The sequence below is a fragment of the Cucurbita pepo genome, chromosome 9 (assembly GCF_057944985.1).
Source record: "Cucurbita pepo subsp. pepo isolate OVF chromosome 9, ASM5794498v1, whole genome shotgun sequence".
Lineage (NCBI taxonomy): Eukaryota > Viridiplantae > Streptophyta > Magnoliopsida > Cucurbitales > Cucurbitaceae > Cucurbita > Cucurbita pepo.
The window spans coordinates 14,396,989-14,421,657 of record NC_141806.1 but is presented as its reverse complement, the minus strand read 5'-3'; the positions used below and the strand labels follow the sequence as shown (position 1 = coordinate 14,421,657).

At 37.4% G+C, this 24,669-nt stretch overlaps 5 protein-coding genes across 7 annotated transcripts; 1 reads left to right on the top strand and 4 right to left on the bottom strand.

Moving 5' to 3' along the window:
* Positions 1-2,507: 2,507 nt before the first annotated feature.
* LOC111801810 (E3 ubiquitin-protein ligase MBR2-like) lies at positions 2,508-5,603 on the top strand. Of its 2 annotated transcripts, none has more exons than XM_023685974.2 (5): positions 2,508-3,443; positions 3,714-3,863; positions 4,799-4,900; positions 4,981-5,136; positions 5,211-5,603. In XM_023685974.2, the coding sequence occupies exons 1-5, from the start codon at positions 2,856-2,858 to the stop codon at positions 5,343-5,345; spliced, it is 1,131 nt and encodes a 376-aa protein (XP_023541742.2). In that variant the 5' UTR covers positions 2,508-2,855; the 3' UTR covers positions 5,346-5,603. The 2 variants fall into 2 exon arrangements, with proteins under 2 accessions (XP_023541742.2, XP_023541743.2); XM_023685975.2 differs by having other exon boundaries at positions 2,510-3,443; positions 4,802-4,900.
* A 38-nt stretch (positions 5,604-5,641) lies between these two features.
* Positions 5,642-8,785, bottom strand: LOC111801808 (alpha/beta hydrolase family protein). Its single transcript, XM_023685971.2, has 10 exons — positions 8,509-8,785; positions 8,283-8,360; positions 7,421-7,619; positions 7,128-7,336; positions 6,939-7,041; positions 6,745-6,845; positions 6,497-6,671; positions 6,249-6,419; positions 6,050-6,150; positions 5,642-5,959 (listed from the first exon to the last, which is right to left on the bottom strand). Exons 1-10 carry the CDS (start codon positions 8,779-8,781, stop codon positions 5,900-5,902), a joined length of 1,470 nt encoding a protein of 489 aa, XP_023541739.2. The 5' UTR covers positions 8,782-8,785; the 3' UTR covers positions 5,642-5,899.
* A 116-nt stretch (positions 8,786-8,901) lies between these two features.
* Positions 8,902-13,337, bottom strand: LOC111801809 (UDP-Glycosyltransferase superfamily protein). 2 transcript variants are annotated; one of them, XM_023685973.2, is made up of 6 exons: positions 13,098-13,337; positions 12,169-13,020; positions 10,908-11,016; positions 10,678-10,813; positions 9,609-9,734; positions 8,902-9,039 (listed from the first exon to the last, which is right to left on the bottom strand). In XM_023685973.2, exons 1-5 carry the CDS (start codon positions 13,205-13,207, stop codon positions 9,631-9,633), a joined length of 1,311 nt encoding a protein of 436 aa, XP_023541741.2. In that variant the 5' UTR covers positions 13,208-13,337; the 3' UTR covers positions 8,902-9,039; positions 9,609-9,630. The 2 variants fall into 2 exon arrangements, with proteins under 2 accessions (XP_023541741.2, XP_086983016.1); XM_087126890.1 differs by lacking the exon at positions 8,902-9,039 and having other exon boundaries at positions 9,394-9,734.
* A 1,152-nt stretch (positions 13,338-14,489) lies between these two features.
* Positions 14,490-16,624, bottom strand: LOC111802146 (uncharacterized). Its single transcript, XM_023686413.2, has 3 exons — positions 16,261-16,624; positions 15,146-15,642; positions 14,490-15,003 (listed from the first exon to the last, which is right to left on the bottom strand). The coding sequence occupies exons 1-3, from the start codon at positions 16,420-16,422 to the stop codon at positions 14,904-14,906; spliced, it is 759 nt and encodes a 252-aa protein (XP_023542181.1). The 5' UTR covers positions 16,423-16,624; the 3' UTR covers positions 14,490-14,903.
* A 287-nt stretch (positions 16,625-16,911) lies between these two features.
* LOC111801792 (nuclear poly(A) polymerase 1) lies at positions 16,912-23,558 on the bottom strand. The gene is made up of 12 exons (XM_023685947.2): positions 22,701-23,558; positions 22,530-22,607; positions 22,259-22,366; positions 20,931-20,993; positions 20,662-20,823; positions 20,235-20,348; positions 20,089-20,151; positions 19,668-19,997; positions 18,926-19,090; positions 17,884-18,813; positions 17,441-17,514; positions 16,912-17,212 (listed from the first exon to the last, which is right to left on the bottom strand). The coding sequence occupies exons 1-12, from the start codon at positions 22,815-22,817 to the stop codon at positions 17,170-17,172; spliced, it is 2,247 nt and encodes a 748-aa protein (XP_023541715.2). The 5' UTR covers positions 22,818-23,558; the 3' UTR covers positions 16,912-17,169.
* Between the last annotated feature and the right edge of the window lie 1,111 nt (positions 23,559-24,669).

Sequence of the window (24,669 nt, the reverse complement as noted above, 5' to 3'; positions counted from 1 at the left end):
ACAAAATATCCTTAATTGATTGTACGTCCCTTCATTATGATCACTAAGATGGGAGAGAGTTTTTATCCAATTGACATTGGTATGCACGACAAGTATTTATGGCTCGTCCTATCTCTAAATAAGAGGTACGTTTGGTCTAGGGTGTAGCATTTCACTATGTTACCCAGTCGTACGATGCTTGTATTGCACTCCCACAACCTCGTTTTCACACCTTAGACTGCTCTCCGAGAATTCTTTTTAACTTTTTCTTCTTCTCTCGTTATCATTATTAATCCAATCCGATTTGAAATTGTGTATTAATACTAAAAAAAAAAAAAAAAAAAAAAAAAAAAAAAAGAAACTATTTTTGAAATTTAAATATTAGAAACGAAAATGCGCATTGAAGTAAGGGAAAGCAGAAAGTGGGAAAAATAGCGAAAGAAAGGGAAGTCAAAAATATCTATAAACACCCTTTTTCCCATTGGAAAAAGAGCCAATCACCTTCCTTCTTTATAGCTTCTAATGTCACAAATCTATATACTAAATTAAACTATATATATATATATATACACACTTAAATGTATACTTTATAAATATAAAGACATTTTGTAACATTTTTAAAAGTTAAAATATATATATATATATATATAATGAAGTTTAGTGGTTGAATATTAATGATAGAAATTACAATCAAAATTAATTATATAGTTGTGATGGTGACCTTCTCTGGTATATAATAAAATATTAAAATTTATATAATTAGAGGTTTTTTTTTTTTTTTTTTTTTGTTAAATAAAATAATTTATTTTCGAGTATTTGTGCATTATTGATCTTTAATTATAAATTTATATTTTGGTAGAAAATATTGGTTTGACTTAAATTTTAATCTGATTATAGCAGATTATAAGGATTTTGTTAGACATAAATATTGCATTATTTAGGTTATTAAATATACTAAAAATTGCATTAATTAAACAAGTTGCGTCCCAGCTTTAATTCTTATAATAACAAATAAAATATTAATCCCCTTTCTAATACGATAAAGTTCAATTATTACTCCTTCAACAACTCATTTTAATTACAAGTCCTTTTCCCTCTTCAATATTTAATGCCCAAAATAGAATAAAGAAATAAATTGTCTAATATAATAATTTGATTAATAAATCATTTTATCAACCAAATAAAATTTTAAACACTCTACAGCAAGAATCGAGATTAGGATATGAAACGAATTACTCCTCGCTTCTAAGAGTGAAAACTATCCTCACAAACCAACACGAGTTTATTCGAGTACCACACGCCCACCTGCTTTTGTAATGTCCCATGTCTAGGATTCAGATTAGGACTTTGACTTAATTTGATTACTTTGTGCTCCGGCATTCTTTCGCATCCCTTATGATATGATCACGTTACTTACTCCTTACTTATAAGAGTGGAGATTATCCTACTTCAGACAAAACATACTTAATTATGAAGTTCCCACGATAGAACTATTGAAAAGGAAGATGCACATTGTTAGTATAGGTAGTACTTTCAAATCTTTTACAGCTTTTCTTCGTCATCTTGTTTTCAGTATTGCTCTCATTTGAACGTGGTCTCAATACATTCATGTACCTCTCTTTTACTTGGATCTCACAAAATACTAACACTAATAATCCTCGAAATGAATTATTTTTCTGAACCATACCAAATTATTTTCAAAGGCAGACAGACCAAAATAATTTGGTATAGTTTAAAAGTTGGAATTTAGTACGTAGACCTAACAAATAAACATGGACCATATAAATTATTTATGAAGTTTTATTAAACCCTATTAATAATAAATTTGTAATATAACTTTTTATAAATCAATTTCTTTTTATTAGTTCATAAAAAGATCATCTTGTTTAATTTTTTATTTGAAAATAGTAAATAGCCGTAAATAATTTAAATTTTTTTAAAAAAAAGAATCAATCCTCAAAATTACCTCAATATGAACATAATTTATTAATTCTGCAGAAGAAAATAAGGAAGAAGAAGAAAACGACATCAGAACCGTCCATTTCCAGCAAAAACTCGACAGAATCCCCAGAACTTACAAATCTTGACCCTCTGTTTTTGTTTCCAGCTGCAATCCATGGTCACCTAATCAGCTGACTTTCTTCAGACCCTACCACATTTTTCTCACCATAATACCCTTCCCTCTTTTCTACGCCCGCCAATGTTGAGAGATTTCTACGCCCTTATAAAGATCTCACAATCCACCTTCGTTAGAGGTCAGCTTCTTCACAGACACATTTGTAATAGCTCCAAGTCTACCACTAACCGATATTATCCGCTTCATGGTCAATCTCATTGTTTTCAAAATGTGTCTATTAGAGAGAGATTTCTATACCTTATACAGAAGGTTTAGATCTCTTTTTCACCCTACTTGTAATCCCACCCTTTTCATAATTAAAATTATGGTAAATAAATTTTTAAATTAAAAAATATATATAATAAAATTCAAGTAGTTCATGGATTACCAAGTCTAGGAGGATATACCACAAATTTTAACTAGAAGACGAGCAGAGCCCAGCAAACAGCACAGAGAAGGATGAGAACAGAACCAGAAAAAAAAGGTAAAATCGCTTCAAAATCAATCCATTTTTCTCTTTTCTTCCCCTTCCTCTCTCTCCGCCTCTGCATTCAAATCTGGGAATGGAACAGAGAGATTGAATAAATTAAAGTTTATTAACGTTGATGCTTTTCTCTCATTCAACTCAAATTCTGTCCCCTTCAATTCCATTCCCTTTACTTTTCTCTTCTAAAACCCTTTAATCGCTTCTATTTGTTTCTTCTTTCTTCTTCTTCCTCCTCTACTTTCTTTGTTGCATTCTCATCCTTGTCTTAGAATCATGCCTGTTGTTACACGAGCTTCTACAATGGATGAACACATCAAATTCAGAAGACCCAGAACCCATTTGAGGCAACCCATTTCAGAATCAGATCCAAACCCATCAATCCCTTCCATTGTTCAATCCACTCGCTGCAAATCCACCATTTCTTCTCTTCTCCTCTCCACCTTTACCAATAATGCCACTAATGGCACCAATGAATCTTTGCCCTCTTCCGTTCCCACGAACAGGAAGAAGACCCACTTCTCTTCTGCAACTTTCAGGGGACTTGGCTGCACTTCCGCCGCTTCTCAGCAGGTTACGGTTCCGGCTGTAATTCGGACTTCAGCGGATTGGCAGAAGAAGAACACAAGGAAAAAGAAGCAGAAGAACTCCAAGAACAAAACCCATCAAGGAATTGTTGATGGGTCTCATTTTCAACATAATTCCCCTTTTAATTCTGCTAGCTGTTTAGACGCTCAAGATGTTTGGTGTGGCCCTGGAATTGGATTCTCTGCCGATGCTGCTGCTTCTGTGGATTGCGTTGTTGCTAGAAGACATGCTTCTGGAAGGGGCAAAATCGATTTGGAGAAGATGAGTCAAAGGGAGGTACTCGCTTTTCCATTTCTTTATAATTTATTTTCAGCTTCTTTCATCTGTGTTTCTTTTCTGCTATAGGGTTCTTCTAAATCTGTCTGAATCTGCTTGGAACTTGTTTGTTTTCATTCTTCTTTGTAAATTTGAGTAGTTAATGCAAATGGGTCTTCGACTAATCTTCCTTTCACGATATGAAAATGTTTCATCTCTTGTTCATAGATTATTATCTATCACAGCACATTGCTTCATGCGTTTTAACTTGCTCTGGTTTTACAATGACAGCGTTCTTATTTAGGAAGACGAGCAGTGAACCCCGAGACTCTCTTACTTTTGGAGTCTGATTCTGATCTTCCAACAGCTCGATCATTGGAAGTGTCTCGGAGTCGATATTATCGCCATGTTCGACATCCATCCCCTGATGGGCTTGCTGAGGTAAGCGTTCATATTTGTATTCAATTTCATGAATATCTTACTCGAACCGGATCTGTTTTATAGGTTGTATAATTCTGTCTTTTAACGGCCTAAGTTCACCGCTAGTAGATATTGTCCGTTTTGGTACTTTACGTATTGCCGTCAGCCTCACGATTTTAAAACATGTCTATTAGGGAGAGGTTTCCACACTCTTATAAGGAGTGATTTGTTTCCTTCTCCAACCGATGTAGGATCTCACAATTCACCCCACCCCTCTTAGGGGTGTGTCCAGTGTTTGGCTCTGATATCATTTGTAACAGCCCAATCCCACTGCTAGCCAATATTGTCTACTTTGACCCGTTACATATTGTCATCAGCCTCACGGTTTCAAAACGCATCTACTAGGGAGAGATTTTCACAAATTTTGAGATCCCACATCAATTGGAGAGGAGAACGACACATTCCTTATAAGGGTGTGGAAACCTCTCCCTAATAGACGCGTTTTAAAACCGTGAGGCTGATGACGATACGTAACGGGTCAAATCGGATAATATCTACAAGTGGTGGATTTAGATCGTTACAGTGTCCGAGTTCTAAAGATATAAGCTTCAGTTGGGTTCTGGCATATGTTTTGTTTTTCAGTTCTTTATGGCCTGAAATAGTTTGTCATATGTCATTTGATGTCTTGGAAGATTCTGATATTTGGTGAATTAGAGTATTATGCATTTTTAGATGTTTGGCAGATGGCATTAGAAAATGCAGCTTCAAAGAAGCAAAGCAAACCTGCTTTCAAGTTTTAACCTGTTTTGTTGGAACATGTTTTTGATTTGGAGTGTTTGATTTTCCTGACAGAGTTGTTCCTTAATTCTGAGCTGGAAATGTTTTCAGATTATGATGTTCTTTCTATGTACTAATGATCATATGAGACTGATTTGCTCACTTGATATGTTATTTAGCAGATTATGATGTTCCAGAGCAGTTTGCTGATGGGTGGAAGGTTCGATATACGTGATCAATTTAGGGAATTACGACTCGACGTTGATGACATGTCATATGAGGTTCGTAACTTTCTCCAAATCCTTCTTCCTAAACTGATACTCTCTCCTCACAAATATTTCTTATAACGGGATGGAAACAGGAACTGCTCGAACTTGGTGAAAGGATTGGCCATGTGAGTACCGGGCTGAAAGAAGACGAGATTGGAAGATGCATTCGGAAAACGAAGCCCCTTGTTGTAAATGAGCTATCATCTTATTTACTATCTCAAATGGATCGGAAGTGCAGCATCTGTCAGGTGAAGTAGCAGAGTTTAGTTTGCTAGCTCTGATTAGCACTTTCTTGACACCTAAAATGATTTTGTACTAGCAGGAGGACTATGAACCAGACGATGAAATGGGTAGACTGGGATGCGGGCACAGCTATCACATACACTGTATAAAACAGTGGCTTGCACAAAAGAACACATGCCCAGTCTGTAAGACCGCAGCGGTAGGCCGAGGCTGAACGGTTAGTCCATCACGTCTAGTGTTTCTTCGACTCTGCTTGCTTGCTTGCTTTCTCCCCTATGTGGTGTACAGATTTCATTGCCTTTTTACATCACCAAAAGCATTCTTTCATTTGTGTGAAACTTCCTTTCTTGATTGCATAGCTGTAAGACATCAAATTACAATGGCTTTCTTGTTGTAATCTGTTTTCATTATGGCATAGCTCTGCCTCTGATGATTGAGTTCATGGTTCGAATCAAATGATCATTTTATGATAGCTTCATTCTTATATGAATCGAGTCGGGTCGGAGTGAATAAAACTAAAAGAGCGTCAAAACTCTGTTTCACTGAAGAAATATTTCCAGAAGTTGAGATAAAGATATCAATTAACAGAACCTAGAACTAAACTATCCCCCACAGGGTTGTATGTCTGTCAATTGTGTATACAGTGGAACTTAGGAAGGAAATCTGTGTATACTTTATCGTGGAAGCTATACGTATACTCCTGTTCCTGATATCTACCGACGAATGTATATACCTAGCGGAGTTGAATAGTAGAATAGTATGGTGAAATCAAGCCACATCATGACGGTTGAGAAAATCAGTTATCAACGGATACACTTCACTCGATGCCTGCATTCGATAACGATGAATTTAGAAATTAGAGAAGTTTGTAAATCGAAGTCGTTCTTAAAAAGTGCCTGTGAAGGAGAAAAACCATACCAAACGACTTCCCACAAGATCATAGTGAGAATAGTGAGGACCACCAGGCTTCCCAAGAACTCTGTAGGAAACAAACTCCCTGGGAATTCCTTTCACAGTTTCTGATATCAGTGTCGAAAAAGATTGGAGTCAATGAGGTGTGGTGAATAGAATCAGAGAGGAAGGCATGGCGCTCGGGTATTATATTTAGATATCATACCGTATACCGCTTCAGGTGGACAAATGGGGTCTTGGTCTCCAGCAATGGCAAGGATTGGAACATTGGTTTGGCATAGATGGTCGTTGTACTGGAACGTCCCGTTCCTGTCACGTAAGCCCCCCTCTTCGAAAACTGATGATAGCTGCAGGAGAACCTTTGCCGGCACAGATTCTGAAAAACACATTATCATGTTATGAACAAGGAGTGTAGAGTTCACAGAAACATGGACAAAAGGAATAGTGTTTCACCAAAGCCATTCAACACCAGCTTCTCGAGCAAGGTGGGATCTAACATGTCTTCTACAGAGATTTGATCCTTTAGCCAATACAGGAGATAAGGAGGACGGGATGCAAGCGGATGAGCGATAGCAAGCAATGGTCCGATGGGAAACACGGGAACATTAAAAGCTTGTGCGGGATCTCTCTGCATTGAAGTTGGATATGTCTTTTAGTTCGATGGTCACATTTTAGGAAGAAAACATTTTAGAATCACTTGCCAAAGGTAACAGAAGTCTGAGTGATGAGTTTGAAGGTCTGTAGTCGAGCGATGAAGCCAACGTAACAACTGATGCCAACTGCGGGTCGACTTTGTTAAAGCCTGAAAAAGAAGAATTAGTTGGGATCAAGGTTCATAATGGATTGTCAAGATTATCACATTAGTTGGGATAAAAGAACAGAATGTCAAACTCACTACAGCGCGAGATCGTTGCATATAGCAAGATACCCCCCATCGAGTGGCCGATAGCTAGTAACTTGCCATCATTCGGTTTGGATTGGTTCCTTATGTACTCCATCTAGCATGAAAAATCGAGATTTTCCTTTGATGAGGTGTTCGAAGGAGTATTAATTTCAGTGATTCGAAAAAGAATATGCACCTCACCGCAGCGGGTACATCTTCTTCCAAGTAGTGGTCGAAGTCCCAGTCATACTTCTCATACACATCAAGTTGTTCCTGGAAGTCCTCTAATGCAGAGGTAACACCTTGTAAATTAAAAGGCTTCAATGGACCCAGTTGTTGAGCTCCTTCAATGATATTGATAAGATTCTTATTCCAGTTCCCAAGTTGAGTAGCAATGGTAGATTCCTGTCCTGTAACAAGTTCGGAAAGTACTAAAAATGTTGTCTCAAGTACTTAAATCCCATAATACCTAAAGTTAGAAGTTCCCGACAGACCATGTTTTGAAGAAATGCTGGAACCCTCAGAGCTGGAATATGTTCCAATCTTAGCTAATGGCTGTTTCTCCGGAGTTTCTGACCTTATCTGACCAGTAGTATCCTTCCTTTCTACTCTGTGAGTGCTCAGTCCCGATCCTCGAACCTCAAGAATCCAAGTGTCGTATCCTTGGTTCGACATGTAGCGAGCAAATGAGGACTGAAAATGACATTGTGAATAGACATAAGAACCTAAAATTAAGGATGGTTTTGTTGAACATTTGTCCACCTTCCCATTTGGAATGCTCGGTTTAACATTCTACATTTCTAGTATCAAATGTTATAGACTATGGTTGTGAGATCTTACAGGGAATGCTCGGTTTAACATTCTACATTTCTAGTATCAAATGTTATAGACTATGGTTGTGAGATCTTACTGGGAATGCTCGGTTTAACATTCTACATTTCTAGTATCAAATGTTATAGACTATGGTTGTGAGATCTTATATTGGTTGGAGAGTAGAACGAAACATTTTTTATAAGGGTGTGGAAACCTCTAGTATTAAAACCTTGAGGGAAATCTCGGAAGGGAAAGCCCACATAGTACAATATCCACTAGCGTTATAAATGGTATCAGAGCCAGATACAGGGCGGTGTGCTAGCGAGGATGCTGGCCTCCAAGGGGGGTGGATTGTGAGATCCCACATCTATTGGGGAAGGGAACGAAGCTCGGAAGGAAAAGCCTAGCAGTGGGTTTGGGCTATTACAACGGTGTTATAAGCCTCATGATCAAGATTTGTCTCATGGCAGCAGAAAATGAAAAGATCCAAAGAACAAAACAAGATAGGAAAAGAAAGAAGAACTGATATCGATGGTGGCTCACCTGTGGAGAAAGGTCATATCCAAGAGCGTTGCTCCCAACCCCTGACAACAGCAGAAGCGGATGATTTCTGGATGCCGCCTGTTTGCAAAAGAAAACAAACAATCTTACAATTAGAAACCCCATGTTCTACCCAACTCTCGAACACACCAATCAACATGTTCACTCAAAGATTTTAGGGATTACAAAAGAAACAAAACCAAATTAATTTGTATGATCGGAGTAGAACCTGAAGAGAAGGGTTGTAACGCCAGAGAGCGAGCTTCCAATCAGAGTTGGGAACAGAGACGTAATGAAGCTCGTCGGCAGTACAGATCGAACCCTTCTCCTTATTGCCACCGTAAAACGCTGTGACGGACTTCACCGCGACCATATTCCGCCGGCATAAGGCCCACGAGGCTTCTGATTTCCCTTGTCGCCTGAATCGGTGGAGGTAACGGCGGCGATTGTCGCTCCGGCCGATGGAAGAGAGATCGAAACAGGATAACGAAAGGGTCGCCATAATCTCTGCGTTTGAGAGAATCGGAGGGTGAAGTATAAAATGGTAGAGAGGTTATTGCTTGTGGGTAATTACAAAGAAACAAAATGACAAGCTTTGATTTTTGGAGAAGGAAAGGAACTTGGTGAAGGCGAAGTTACGTCGAGCAGTTGGGGATTTGGCCATGAATTTGTCGTGACCCGTAATTCACATTTCAGTGGGTCCTACTTGACCAAGTTTTGACTTTTTCACTTTGTCGGTGGGCCCTACTTCAGCGCTGACCTGTTTGGACAATATCCATTTGGTAATTAACATTATCCTTTAAAATTATTAAAATAAATAAATTCTCTGTCTCTCTATTTTTGGCAATATTTTCTTTTACTTACTAGGTTAAATTTTTTTTTTTTTTTTATTACTGAGACATTTCTTTTCTTTTCTTTAATTTCAGGTTAAATAGTAGATTTAGTAACATAAACATAAAGGTAATAATTTAATTTTTGTAGGTAAAAATTTAATTTTTACCGTAAAAAAGAGCAATTTGGTGGTATTCAATTCAATAAGCAAGCCTCATTAAAGTATAAGAGATGATGATTTAACTAACCCACATGCTGTTTCCTTTATTTTTGCTACTAACCATTAATAAAGACCTCTCCTTTTTTATTCTCAATAACAGGAACTATATCGATACAAGTTATATCTTATAAGGATTAACTAACTCGTAATATACTAAAATTTAAAAATTAAATCGGTATCTTATTGGAAGTATAGAGACAATTAAATTGGTTCTGAAGATTCGTTACCATGAAAAAATAAGTTCGAAAGTGACGAAACCCATAAGATTTGCAACTAACCGATGTTGATCGTAAAGTTCTTTCATCTTATTAAGTTTCCAATGTGTTCAACAATTTCAGCAGCTGCATTTGGTTTTGATACTCTCAATGCTCTCTCGGACAGAGCTGCCATTTTACTCTCATCACCTGTAACAAATATATACTCATACAATGAGATCTCAAGTAGATGTTGGTTTGTACGATATATGCGACTCGATCATGGCCTCTTTCAATGAGAGGAGCAGAAGAGATCACCAAAAAGCTAATGAAATGAGGCATAACACATAACTATATCTTATATTGGCTAGTGCATAGAGTTTTCTTCAGTTGAAGGAGAAACTCTTGTCTAAATTGTTCGTTCAAACTTCTTGTAAAAGATGGTCGATGTTGCCATAATCATCGATAAGAAATATGGCCTAAAGTAGCATGCTACACAATGCATATGATGTCCACACAAATATGCCAATAAACCGTTCACGTGCTCAAAATCGAGAGTACTAAACTTGCATCACAGAAAGATGGTATCAAGAATGTTTGTAACTCGTGACATTTCATGTGAGATCTCACATCGGTTGGAGAGAGGAACGAAGCATTCCTCGTAAGGGTGAGAAAACTTATCCCTAGCATTCGTGTTTTAAAACCTTGAGGGGAAGCCCCAAGTCCAAAGAGGACAATATTTGCTAGCAATGAGCTTGGGGTGTTGTTACAAATGGTATAAGAATTAGACACCAGGCGGTGTACCAACGAGGACGTTGGGCCCCAATGGGGTGGATTGTGAGATCCCACGTCGGTTGGAGAGGCGAACGAAGCATTTCTTATAAGGGTGTGGAAACCTCTTCCTAACATACGTGTTTTAAAACTTTGAGGAAAACGGTCAAAAGAATGTCATTTTGGTTGTTGAGTTTAATTTTGCAAGTTATATATGTTTTGTACGAGGAACTATGCTGGAATAGGTTTGGCATGGCTAGAAACTCCGCCAACTAACCTCTAGTGACGCTTTTGTGTGACGATCACAAGATCACAAGCAAATTAAAGCATGCGTTTCATTGTAATAAGAAATGATTTGATTCATAGAGCATACTCAACATACCTAATATCTCTTGAATTGCAATCGCAAGCGTAGTTGAATCTAGTTCATCTTCATTGATGACGGTTGAACCAGCCATGTCAGCCATTATTGAAGCATTTCTGAACTGATGCCCCTCATCTTCATATGGTGAGGGTATCTGAAGTTAAAAAGGGTCAAAATATAAGGTTTCCTTCAAAGAATGAACAAACTCAGAAGCTTATATACACAAAAAAAGAGCTTGAAATTTGTACCAATATAGAAGGCTTTCCAGTAGCTAGGATCTCAGAGCAAGTCATGGCCCCTGCTCTAGAAACAACCAGATCTGCAGCTGCATATGCCAAATGCAGAGAATGCATGAACCTTAAACAATACAAAAAAAAAAAAAAAACATCACTTAATCTCAAACTAAGATCTATTACATGCATCATAAGGTTATGCTGCTTTAAGTGTCAATATGAGAGATCAACAATATTCATCAAGCACTTGCACTTAATCTCAAAGTAAGATCTATTCCATGTATGATTCATAGAGATATGGGACGTTGCTTCCATACCAGCATGATGAAAAGATAAATTTGTCGAAACGTATATCGACATAGTTGCAATACAAGCCATTTATACGGGTGTAATAATACAAACATGGAGCCACCATGTTGTTGTCATGCTCATTCTTATTCTTTGCCTAGATTTACATAAAAAACCTTGCACTTCAATTCTAGCATAGCTCTTCAGCAGCATCAAATAAAAGCTCTACATACAATTAGTACGATCTTAGAAACTGTGAGATCCAACATCGGTCGGGGAGGAGAACAAAACATTCTTTATAAGGATGTGAAAACTTCTCCCTAACAGACGAGTTTTAAAAACCTTGAGAGAAAGCCCGAAAGGGAACAATATCTGCTAGTGGTGGGCTTGGGCTGTTACAAACGGTATCAGAGCTAGACACCGGGTGATGTGCCAGCAAGGACACTACCACATCAATTGAAGAAGGGAACGAGTGTCAGCGAGAACGTTGGGACCCCGAAGGGGGGTGGATTGTGAGATTCCACATCGATTGGGGAGGAGAACAAAACATTATTTATAAGGGTGTGGAAACCTCTCCCTAGCATATGCGTTTTAAAAAATTCGAGGAAAAGCCCAAAGAGGACAATATCTACTAGCGGCGGGTTTGGGCTTTTACAGAAACTCTCTCAAGAACAACACTCTTTTTCATGCCTATTTATGTCTAACAGATGCATTCTAGGGGATCATAACACACAAACTTCAGAGACTTAAACCGTCGATCTCAATGGAAAAAGTACATGCTTAGTAACGTTGAGCTATGCACACTTTGGCCACAAACCTCAACTTACGAACGAACATATATCATGATGATGTTATCTTATGTCAATATCAAGACTAAAACAACAGGGAGGCAGGTAAATGCAGGTTGTTGGAATCAATAAATAGCACAGCTAAAATCAGCGAACAAAAGAGTAGTTGAGAGGAATTTAATACTGAGCAAAGGAATTACGGCGTTAAATGCAGATGGGAATGGTTCTTCACAAGGCTGTCCATTTCATCAAATGTTTCCACGCCAGTCTGCCATATGATGTACAAGTTCTTGTTTTCTAACAACATCTGATAATACAGATTCAGCATGGCTATGTTAATGGCATTGGCTCCCAAAGACCCTCCAAGAACAAGCACCACCTTAGCCTCCAAATCCTCAACTTTCCCCGATCTTGGAAAGAAATGCAAACGTGCCACAGCCTTAGAAATATACTGTCTCAATGCCAATCTCACTGGATTCCCACAAACCAAACACTTTTTCTTCCTTGGAAAGCACTCAACTGTGGAGTTCAATACAACAAACACCACATCTGCAAAATGGGAAAGAACCCAATTCGCAAATCCTGGAACCGAGTTCTGTTCTTGGATTGCGAGCTTGACCCCATGAATCAGCCTTGCAGCAAGGCAAATCGGGAACGAGACGTATCCACCAGTGCCGATGACAACGTGGGGTTTGAAATCGTGGAGTTTTTTGTAACTTGCAACCACGGATTTGATCAGATGTAAAGGAAGGAGGAGGTTTTGGGGAGAGATAAGGGGGCGGGTTAGTTTGGTAGCCGGAACCGTTTCGAGCTCGTACCCGGCGGAGGGGACGGCGGCGCTTTCTGTGCTGTTGGGTGTTCCTAGAAAGAGGATTTGTGATGTGGGGAAGGCGAGTTTTAGCTCATCAGCAATGGCGATGGCTGGATAAATGTGCCCGCCAGTGCCTCCGGCGGCGAGGACGACTCGCAGGCCGTCGTTCGTGCTGTTGGAAGCAGAGGAGCCCTCGTCGTTTGATCGGTGAACAGATAGGCATCGGATGATTTTGACAGACCTGAAATGTTCAGAAGAGGGGTTAGAAAGATTCGGGTATTGATCACGTAGTTGAGAAAGATTGAAGAGAAATCTTGCCTGGAAAGTGGCGATGAAAGGAGGAAGTAAGAAGAAGAAGTGTTGAACGGCAGAGCTGAAGGGTTAGATTTGGTGGGTAGAGAGAAATGAAAAATGTTGGTGGTCGCCATTAGAGGTGGTTGTGAAGCTCCAAGGCGGCGAAAAAGGCATTTGTAAATGATCGCCAAGCTGAAGAAAATAATGAAGGTAATAGATCAATACTACTCAAATGGTTGAAGAAGAGAACCAAAAATTCAAACCAAAAAAACCAAAAGAAAAGCTAATCCTTGAATAGAGCCGAGCGAGAAACGTTCGAAAGATCAAATCTCGACCGAGATCAGCGAGATCAACTCTACAATTATAGTGCAATTAAACTTATAGAGTCTAGTCGAGAATAAACGAAAATGAAAGCGAGACTAAAGTTGAGGTAAGAGATCTTTCATGTAAAAACGTCTCATCAAAATTCGAAAGTATGTATGATAATAAAGTGTTTCTTTTTTCTTCTTAAGATGACAATAATAAAGTGTTTGAGATATAACTTTTTTGTTCTCCCCTTTTCCTAAAAGCTTACCACTATTAATAATGAACAATTTATACCATATTCATGAGACGCTTACGTGTCTATTGAACATTTTAGACACTAATAGCAAAAAGGACGCGGTGGGAAGAAAGCTGCCCCAGCCTCTGTTCGATCGATCATTCGTTGGGATCTTGCTTTTACGCCTCTGTAGATGTTCCTACAGGAAAGGCAATGTTCATGCTTATTCTGGAAGTTCTCGCTCTTTCCTCTCGGTCTCGTAAAATAGGCTGAGATTACTGAGTTTACAGTCGAGTCGAGTCAATTCCTTTGAGAGAAATGCGACAAAAGGAAAGAAAATCTATGGACCGACCTCATCGCAAGAGAAAGCCAGGAAGAAAGTCCGTACTATTACTATGTTAGAGGCGAAATTCAATTCTCAGAGTTAGCCCTATACTTATTTCTCTTTTTTGCAAAATTTGATTGCTCCCTCGTTCTACTCATTAAGAACTAAATTTGAAAGCCATATTTCGACCCAAACGTTTTCTAGTAAAAGCTTGAATCCTTTGTACAATACAATTGGGAAGTTGAATTAGGCAGGGTGAAAAGAGAAAAGGAAATGGGTAATGAGCTTTCCATTCCATTTCTTGTGAAACGAGACAAAGTTCACATGGAAATGTAAAATAATTCAAACGTCATTTTCAACTCACTCCATTTTAACCAATAAACTTATGCAAATACATCACGTTTCTTAGATAATATTAAATTGAAACAAAACTATTCTTCAATTATGAACAAAAGATCTCAAACGATAGTGTAGTGAAGTGTCTGATTATAATGATATGGTTGAGATAGAAAACGACCCTTAACGAGACTCCACACAAACTCAATAGCTATAAGACGAGATGAATGGTAGTTTGATATCGATATCAACCATGGTTTACATAACATTTCATAGGATAAAACATCCATACATAACTCAAAACATATATACTCCCAAGTAAGAGATCAAAGAAAATTATCTCAGTCCATAGTTTCAAACTCCATTCCAACTGGCTGCCTACCTGCCATAGGAGCAAACGAGCGACCTATTTTTGAGTTAAGCCAGGAATGTCTTTTTCAAGTCTCGATCAAAGGGAGAGGAAATAGCAGCTTAACCGAGTTTAGGGAGGGGAAAGTTTAAACAGTTAGCACACATTCAGACAATGCCTACGGACTCTAAACATAGGAAATGTGTATCCATTCTCTTCCCAAACTCGATTCTCAACAATAGCAATAGCTTAAAAGAGTATGGTTTAACAAAATGTTTTTCAGTTTTGATCTGCAGAATCATTGCAATTGGAGGTCATACTGTAACCTGCTGCAAGTAGAGGAGAGTGAAGGCGGGAGCTTACGGCGATGTTGTTTCCCCTGACCCGAAAAAATACAGAACACACGGTTAGAAAACCATGGCGAATGCAGATATCATAAAGTCGAATAGATAAAGAACAATCAAGTATATGAAAGTTCTAAGAAAAACTTGATTAACACCGACACTAACAGTAGTACTCACCTTGATTGACCAACAGATTCAATGTCATTGTTGTTCACTTCTTCCTTTTGCAGATATTCATAAGGATCATAGCTGGAAGTTCGAGTAAAGTCCAAGAAGTAAAGCACAAATGTTATAAGGCAGGAACTCAAGAACATTGAAAGAGGTCCAAAGATCCAGAGGAAGAGAGGAATCGCAAAATAGAAAGCTCGCAGTCCGAGTGACCAAAATAAGCTTCCCCGGTTCAAGATTCCAGCAAAATAATCCATTCTGCCTTCACCAGCAGGCAAAGTGACTAAGAAGCTGGCATGAGCATAGTATCGAATAGACTGCACATTGCAAAGAAATGCAACGAGGAAACACAGTACAATGTAATGGTACTTTCCAGTACTTGATGTGCTGCTTACAAAAGCACTAAGCAACGAGCCAATGGTGATTGTTGTCGTGGCCATGAGCGTGGAAGCCATGATGTTGTTTCGTATGATTTGGACTGCGAGAACACCATTCTTCATGGGATCCTGAACATCATCACTCGTAGTAGTCTAGTCAGCCATGGAAGTTTCATCAAGTTTCTCATAAAAAGGGACCTTTTTAAGTCAATTAAACTACATCACTACTCTATTGTACCCTTCTGAGTATCAGTTGATTCAATATAGCTTTTTAACTAATCAATTGTCCATCATTTAGAAGTAATCCATGCGGACTCTTAAAGAAATAGCTCAAATTCTTCATCTAGTCACAAATTGAACCACTTAAATCTTTATCTGAAGAGAAAAGAATGTTATCAACCCAACAGATGCCGGTTAGCAGATGAGTTTAGATGAAAATGAATAAAGAAAGTTCATGCCAAACCAAAATCCCAAAAACTACAAAATAGTGCTACCAGAGTCTCAAAGATATCAACGAGACATGGAAAACAAATCAAGAAAAAGAAACAAACTCTTGTTCTCAGCTTCAAAATGCTTCCATTATTATCTAATGGCCATGACTTAAAAGGAATTTCATACTAGTTTTCTCTTTAGCTTACAGATGCTTTCTCTAAACAAAAAATCAGATATCAAACCATAGAAAAATTGGTTCTTGAAGTGAGTTAACATCCAAATGGAAGAAAAGAGAGAGAGAGAAGAGGCACTCACTGAAATCATGGTGGAGACCCATTGCCGGCGGGATTCGGCGTTGATTCCAATGACTGTTCTTTTCGGTCTCCAGTAAATGGTGACTGCCAACCAAAGATGGTAGCTCACCAGCACCGCAAAACCAAGCGGAACCAACACATATTCAAGATGTTTCGTTTCCATCCCACTTGAACTCAGCTCCTGTGAAGTACCAACTCTATCTCTTAAGACTTTTTGCTTCCTCTCAGAGTATAATTAATAGCCAAGAGCCCATCGGGCTTTGCAAGCACGCCATTGTAGTATTGTTGTCATACAATTAAAGTGTGTTCAATAAAAGAAGCGATTTTATAAGATTATTTATCACATCAAAGTGAGAGAAACACAGATTAAAATAGTTGAAGTAGCCATAGAACATGAAGCACGTGATGAAGAACAAGCAACTTGCACGCGACCAAGTGCTCCAGTCTAAAAAAGGTAAACAGATAACAGGCAATGATGAAATAACAATATCATATCATCCAAATACGTCTTTCTTCTTTTAGAACAGAGAATCTGTTTTGGAATCAGTTATGTAAACCCATGTGCATCCAGAAAATGACCATGTTCTCTCTCAACATACGAAAGATGATCACAGAGGGGAGATGTATTGGTTTTTCAAGTGTTTGGAAGACATAATATAAGCTATCATCTGCATTAATGTGGTAGAAATAGAAGGCATACACCGACTAGTGCATATATGTAGAACTGTTGGCATATAGGGCCTTCAAGCCCATTATACATATTACATAAAAACTCGGGACTTCTTTTTTTCATTTTTTGTATTATTAAGGGTCAAGAGTTCCATGAAAAGAAAATCGATTGGCTAGACATTGCCTGGTACATAACAGATTAGAAGAATTCTCTCCCGAGCTCTTTTGGAGACACCCTTCTTTACGAGCTTTTACCAGCTTTGCCCAAGGAAGTGAAGCTCAACCTGCAATTTGAAGGAAGAAAAGAAACTGGAATGAATAAGCCAACATTGACAATGATGGTGTGTGGTAATAACTCACAACCAAAAGGAAAAAGTACGAGGAGACTATGGAAATGGAACGTTCAAGATAGTAACCCATATCAAAACGACAGTGGGAAGAAAAATTTATCAAGTATTTTAATCGAATGTCAGCCGTTCTTCTTCTCTACAGAAATAGGAGTAGCAAAGCACCTGATAATTGGCTTTCGGGCAGCTACAGGTGCAGGAGCGGTCCCCGTTGACGATGGCGCCACAAGCTCAGCAGGCTTAACATAAGAAATTAAGCAGTGAGATACCAAGGGAGTAAAAACGGAGCTTATTAGTTAATATAGTTTTAAATGGGAGGGGCAATCAAAAAAGAATTTCAAGCCCTCAAAAAAACCACTTTCCCCTTGAATATTAACCTTACTACAATGTTTTATTTGTTAACCTGTTATCCTTGAACAACTTCATTTTCAAGACAGGAAAACAAAGAAAAATAACATGTAAAACCACCCTCAAGCAACCCATTAGCACTTTACAAGAATACGCTACCAAGACAGAAGTAATCTGCAATTGAAGTTGAAAAGAACACCAGCTATATGATAGTACAGAAGAATTGAAAGAGATAAAGTTTTGATGAAAGTATAGAAAACCTCGAGCTCCTCTAAGCCCCCATTGGAATATGAACTTGAGGACTGGCGTGCTTCATTGCAAGATGTCATAGGCACCACAGAAGATGTGTTGGCAACCGAAGACATCAAGGGGCTACCTTGCTTAGTGGCCCCAAAATCTTTAGCTTGATTTTTATAATCAAAATCGTCGAGCTCTTCTAGCTCACTAGGCAAAGCTTGGTGAGAGTCATATGAATCAGACAGAATCTTTTGAATTGCCAGCTTCTCTGCTTCTTTACAGCTTGATGTATCAGCAGCTGCCGATACAATGTTTGTGGAATGATCAACTTCCATGGATCCATGATCTCCATTATTCTGAGAGGAAACATCTGCCAGATTTTCTAAGTTATTTGCACTTGTAGGAGTAGAATTCAAATCCTTAATGGAACATGAGCTAGTGGTGCTGACTTGGCTGACTTCGTGAACTTCCTCAGGGTGGGAATGAACAACAACCAAGCATTCTCCATTTCTCGAGTTAGTATTTGCATTATCATCAAGACGCATTCTTTTCCTTCTATCATCTACTCCATCTATACTTTCTGCAACTTCAAATGGCCTGTCTACTTGAGCACTGTCAGAAGCTTTTAGTTCTGAACTACGCCTGCTATCCCATGTCACTTTTGATGCACGCGAAGGTCGGACTCCACCTGGGAAAACAAAAGTTGGTATATTCCTCTTTTTCACATGTGATACATATATCTCCATCCCAGGCTTCCACAGTGTATACATGTTGACAGAATGTTTAAATTCCTCAACTGTCAACCTCATATCAAACTGTTCACCTCCACTTGCAGGAACTCCTTGTTTTCGCTGCAAACCCATGAAATAACAATGGTGGAAAGGTTTGGATTTATCAGAAAAATCGCCTGGATGTGGATGGCACTGAAGCTTGTTATACGTATGTCTCTCAATCTGCATCACAATTGAGCCCAAGTCAATCTCCATTTATAATTAAAAAAGGAGTTCAAAATTTGATAAATGATACAAAGGCCAAAAGTAAACAACTATGAAATTACAATTTCACCTTCAATGTCAGTTGGCGGAGACGAGATTCAACCCAACCTTTCCACTTTCTTAGATCATCAGCATTTTCAGCAGTAATGTCTATTTGTAAATAGTTTTTGTATGCTTCGAAGAAGGGGTAAGGCTCAAAAAGCGTATCCCAATCAGCCTTGTTTTCTTCCATAACCTGACAACATTTAAAAACCATCAAAGTAAAATCAGAACAATACTTAACCTGCATCGTGGACATGTAAAGAGGAAAAGCTCTCTAATGTCAATAAGGTGAAGTTACCATGTCAAAATGATTGCAAACCCAAACTGTAGTTGGGCTGATCATTAAAAATCGCACCTTCTTAAGAACATACCAAATCCCACTAGCAAATTCATAAACAAGGTTTCATATTTCACTCAACACTGAAAAATTGGAGATAGAACCCAACCTATAGAAATCTTGAGTACTAGCAATCAAATTGAAAATGGCATAGGCCACTATAAACTTCCCTTGTACTTGCAAAAGTAATTTATAAAAAAAAATATATATATATATATATATATATATATATATATATATATATATATATATATATATAGAAGAATGGATGAGACATCAAATTAAAGATAACGAAAATTACAATGAACCTATGACAGCAGGTCAAACAACTAAATGGACATGAGATAGAAACATGGATAAAATTAAACTCATTATGCAAATCCCTAACTGGGGATAAAAGATGTCATTGCAGAACATTACAGAAGATATATACCTCACAAATGTCATGTCCCCTCTGAAATTCTTCAGTCATAATACGCAAGGTGCTTGAAGAAACATTGTAGCTAGAGTTCATGCAAGGATAAGCAGGAGTAATGATGGGCATTAAATGGTATCTATCCTTTGGATTTCTCCTAGGATCCCAAACTGGAAGTCCAAGAGATCCTTCTTCATTACTACACAGCATGACTGGATTAGGCCAGCGCCACTGGGTGAAGACCCTGAAAAAACGGGACACAAGCATATTTGGCAATGCATTGGGGAATAGTTGGCATATGCGAGCAACGAGCAATGCCCAGTTTATACCACCAAGGAACCCAGAAACCTGGCCACAGTAATTAAAAGTCACATGATTGTGTAAGAAACTTTTGCATGAAATTAGAAGCAATCCACTTTTGTAGACATCTGTACCATACATTGGAATAAACACCTCGGCGTTTAGCCCAAAACCTCATGCATCTCAATGTTGTTCGGAAACTCTGCACTTCATAAATTAACCAATATCTAAGAATGAATTAATATTCAGATAGAGAAAAAATCTAGCCAGGTTTTAATCCTCAACCTGAATATTTGGAACTAATCGCAGGATTCGATCAGTAACTCGACAACCATTTAAACTACGAACGGTCTGTTCATCTGCATTCTGTAGTATTGAGTCCTGAGATACATCCAAGTCCTGGTCCAGAATAAAAAAAATTAAGAGCAGATCATACCAACATCTATTGGTATTGGAAAATATACAAAGATTATAGAACATTTATGAACCTCAATGAGGCTAGGGGAAGACGTAATAAGAGTCCAGAGTGAAAATATAGCAAGCATGGAAAAGGAAACTAAGAAATCTATTTTCTAACAGTAAAACTCCAAATTAGCTACAAAACTTTATTAAACCTATATTGTATAGCATGGCATGGCATCAGTAATATCATAATCGTGAAATATTAAAGGGATAATTTTAAATGGGATTATGCTGGTATACAATGACTTACTTCAGGAATAACCCAAAGTGACAATTTCGCATAGAGAAGATCAATAGAAACCCCGGCGAACTTAAATTTCATGACAGGGACATGAGCATCAGGCACAGGGTGCAACTCAGATACTTCAGGCATCTCTGACAGCATTTTATGTAACTCACCAAAAAAGTCTTCCTACAGCCAAGCAACGAAAGCATTCTTGAGTCAACAAAGCTAAAATACCAGAATATATGAAAAATTAATGCACTACAAGTATTCAGGAAAATGGAAGCTGGCCGCACTTCACGTGTTGCATGTCTAGGTCCCACACAGAGTGTGTCAATGTCTGCACCAGGGCCATGCACCTATAAACATAAAAATAAATAGTTAAAACTTTCCTTGAAAAGAAAAGAAAATGACTACAACGTAGTCAGAAATTCAAGCTCTATGCGAGTCGCTTGAAAGAGAAAGTTGCAACATTCATTTTAAAGAGGGATCAAATGTGTTGGTTGGCGCCTGGCTTTCCTAACCTCCTTTTGCGGTTCCATTTTCTTATTTAACAAACTACAATGCTGTGTTGCAAAAAGGGGGAAAACCCTCAATGAAAGGGAGGAGATAGAGAGAGGGACAGGAAAGATGGAGAAACAAATGCATTCGTTGACAAGTAGAGTTAGCTGCAGCCACTATAGAGGACAAATAGAACTCTCTAAAATGAAGATCATCCTTGAAAAAAAAAACATAAATGCCAACCAAAAGCTACATGAAAATGAGTTACTTGTTAAGTCCAATAGAAATCTAGTTTGTGGTTGATACATCAAATTTACAAATTAAATACATACGAATGAAGCATAATGCCCCAAAAATTTGATTGTTTTTTGGATAAGAGACAATACAAACTATACATACAATTTGATTATTTAACTTCCCGTGATTGTCAACAGACAAGTATGAAAAATGCAAATCAAGTTAGTAATGACAAGATCATATATACTAAAATAAGTGAGAAGTCTTCTCATTATTATTTCAAGCTTTAAATTTAACAATTTGTTCAAATTCCATGTCAATAGGTGTTTTACAATCATAATTCAAGACAGGTTCCTCAACTACATTCCCTCTAAACCCTTAACTGTTTACGTTGGCCCTTATTCACCAATAGTCCAATCCATGATAATTAGAAATGCTCGGCTCATTAGTCATTAGTAAGAAGTTAATTATATCTGCATGAAACTACCTTTCTATTTACAATAGATCTGGGCACCCTCAGATGCCACCAGCATGCATAAAAAAAACAACTAAATATCTGAAAATTGCATGCAATGGATCATGAAAGGATGACAATCAACATCACTATCTTATGGAAGTATGAACTTGGGAAATTCTACATACAAATCAATTTTTCAGATTAGCACCCAGATTTATTCAGCATACTTCAAACACTGTTGCAATCATGGTATAATCTTCTGGTTTATACATAATAGAAGTACTGAATCTTTGAGACTGAAGCAATCACAGACAGAAAATTCTAACAAAACCATTATTTAAAAGCATTTATCTTCGGAAGATAATCATAGCACACAGCATCAAAATCTCATAGAGAATAAAGCTCTACAAGAGTAAAACAGGTCTGTACCCCTAAACGATATGAACCAAATGTGAAAATCTTAGCATTTGCTTCTTGTACCAGTTGCTCATTCAACCCCTTTGCACGACTAATTGCTTTAACCCAAATCTTCACAATCTGCTCCATGTACAGAAAAGACTTAATATTACTAACGGAGTACGAAAACCACAATGTTCTATCAGTTAAACAGCAAAGACACAATGTTAAAGCGCAAGCATTGCAAACCGAATCATTGTTTTCTTCTTTTCTACTTCTCAAAAACAACTAAGGATGGCCCAACCTGGTCTAGTCTTCCAAGAACTTCCTCTCTACTCACGGCTTCCTCCTGACTTTCGTACAATCCAGCATCTTGCAAATACTGAACACCCCAAAAAAAAAAGAACAACTAAGTTCAGGAGAAAAAATAGCTTATTTGCAATAAATGATACTACAAATGTAAACAACCCAGAACCTTTTCAAGTTCGCGAGTCTTTATCACGTCGTCCTCCGTCGGTCCACTCAACGAAATGGGGTCAGTAATGCCTAACCGCTGCCCATTATTCCGGCCATTCAGTGCAGGGCTCCCCATTCGAAAATAACACACAAGTTTTACAGTCTCGTTTTTTTTTTCCCTCTCTCGCTCTCTTTTATTACGAAAAGAGGGGATGGCAAGAGCGTATTGCTAGATGATAATTTTTACCAATTTTTTCCCCTTTTTTTCTACTTTTTTCACACCTTTTCCCCGTAGAAAATCATATCAAGAAAGGAAAAAAAATAAATAAGAAGATAATAATCATATAAACGTCAATAATACAATACTGGGAAGGGAAAATCCATTAACATGGAACCCAAAGCTACAATCAATAGAAACTAGAAACTAGAAAATAGAAGGAGAAAAATAGAAAACACTTAAAACCCTAGTCTAATTTTCTTATAATATGTGATAGTAGAACAGAGTACATGACCGATCAGGCCCAACAACGATACACAAAACTCAATCCCGATGTGAGAAAGGAGAATCAGAAGAACCAATTGACGATCGGACACAAAATTGGCGAGATAAGATGAGCAATCAGAACGCCGAGAGCCTTTGCTTACAGAGGTTGTGCGAATGAAATTCTTCGACGATCTCCGTCAGCAGAGCTCAAAAAGATGCACCCTGTAAATGGAAAGAGAAAGGAGGTCACCAAAGGAGCATCCGAGAGGGAGAGACACAGTTTTGGGGACGAGAGCTTCAGAGAGAATACCGAGAAAAAGATGGGAAGTGGAGGCAAACCGGCTAGGATTTGGAGGCTACGCCGCCATTAAAATGTGTTACTTTCAGGCGTTTCCTCTTTTTCCCAATTTTTTACTCCTTCTACCGCGTTACAATTTTTTTTTTTTTTTTTTTTTTCCAAGTTCAATCAAATTCATATTTCTTTAGTTTTTTATTTTTTAACTAAATTACAAATTTTATCCTTATAATTTGAAAATTAAATTTATAATTTATTAGTAAATTTTTATGGTTGAGATTTTATTATGATTAAATTCTAATTTTTAAAATTACAGTAAATTAAACATTTATTATATTTATAAGAATTTTCATCTTTATAAGAAAAGAAATTATATTCATAGTCAAATTCTGAATATATATATATATATATATTTCAAAGCTTAATTTAAATTTGAACCACCAAACCAATTAATTCATAACTAAATATAATGTTTATAAGAGATTTTTTTTTTGTTTTTTTTTTTTTTGTTTTAAGTTGTAAAACAAATAAATATTGAAAGTAATATATTTATTTTGTTAAGCTTAGGCATTAACATACATGCACTTTTAAGTAATATTTAATATATTTTTATAAAATATTTATATAGTTTTTTACATGTCTATTTTTCATGACTTTTGTAATTCTCATCCTTTCTTATTATTATTCTTAATTGCGATAATTTGCATCTCCTTTATATTTAGCTTTATATTAGCTTAATGGATTACCCTACACGATGGATTCATTCGGTGGGTAGGTGTTGATCTACAGATAGTCAAATTAGTATTAGAGCAGTCGGGTTCTAGAAAATATAAATCTCTAACTTTTATCAACATATTGACTAAATAGGAAGATTAAGTATTTGATGGTCTAGTCTTATAAGTACTCCTACACAATTCATCGTGTGTGATCGTGTGTAGAGGAGGAGAAAGCAAATGGTTCCCCTTATGCACATGATATGCAAAGGCACCAAACAATGTGTCCCTAGTGCGAAAACAATGCATATTTATAACTCAAAGAGACAATTGTATAACCTATCTATAAAACAAAACCTGATCAAAATAATACACATGAACACAATCTCAACGATCATTCCAAAAAATCAAGTACATATGAAACAAGGAACCTAAGTTCACAGATCCAAACAAGTAGCAGCCATAACATATCAAAAGTTATCTGGGCTACGAGTCT

Bases quoted from the DNA above. Each gene is read 5' to 3' on its own strand.
- LOC111801810 (XM_023685974.2), top strand. From the start codon at position 2,856: ATGCCTGTTGTTACACGAGCTTCTACAATGGATGAACACATCAAATTC. The intron at 4,901-4,980 runs GTTCGTAACTTT...GGATGGAAACAG, and splicing joins TTGATGACATGTCATATGAG to GAACTGCTCGAACTTGGTGA. The intron at 5,137-5,210 runs GTGAAGTAGCAG...TTGTACTAGCAG, and splicing joins GGAAGTGCAGCATCTGTCAG to GAGGACTATGAACCAGACGA.
- LOC111801808 (XM_023685971.2), bottom strand. From the start codon at position 8,781: ATGGCGACCCTTTCGTTATCCTGTTTCGATCTCTCTTCCATCGGCCGG. The intron at 6,846-6,938 runs GTGAGTTTGACA...CTTCTTTTTCAG, and splicing joins TGCAACGATCTCGCGCTGTA to GCTTTAACAAAGTCGACCCG. The intron at 6,420-6,496 runs GTGAAACACTAT...TGTGTTTTTCAG, and splicing joins GCTGGTGTTGAATGGCTTTG to AATCTGTGCCGGCAAAGGTT.
- LOC111801809 (XM_023685973.2), bottom strand. From the start codon at position 13,207: ATGGCGACCACCAACATTTTTCATTTCTCTCTACCCACCAAATCTAAC. The intron at 13,021-13,097 runs GCAAGATTTCTC...TGAACATTTCAG, and splicing joins CTTTCATCGCCACTTTCCAG to GTCTGTCAAAATCATCCGAT. The intron at 10,814-10,907 runs GTACAAATTTCA...TTTTAACTTCAG, and splicing joins CTGGAAAGCCTTCTATATTG to ATACCCTCACCATATGAAGA.
- LOC111802146 (XM_023686413.2), bottom strand. From the start codon at position 16,422: ATGGAAACGAAACATCTTGAATATGTGTTGGTTCCGCTTGGTTTTGCG. The intron at 15,643-16,260 runs GTGAGTGCCTCT...GATGATGTTCAG, and splicing joins GGGTCTCCACCATGATTTCA to GATCCCATGAAGAATGGTGT. The intron at 15,004-15,145 runs GTGAGTACTACT...TTTTCGGGTCAG, and splicing joins GAATCTGTTGGTCAATCAAG to GGGAAACAACATCGCCGTAA.
- LOC111801792 (XM_023685947.2), bottom strand. From the start codon at position 22,817: ATGGGGAGCCCTGCACTGAATGGCCGGAATAATGGGCAGCGGTTAGGC. The intron at 20,152-20,234 runs GTTGAGGATTAA...TATGAAGTGCAG, and splicing joins GATTAGTTCCAAATATTCAG to AGTTTCCGAACAACATTGAG. The intron at 19,998-20,088 runs GTATGGTACAGA...TACTGTGGCCAG, and splicing joins GCCGAGGTGTTTATTCCAAT to GTTTCTGGGTTCCTTGGTGG.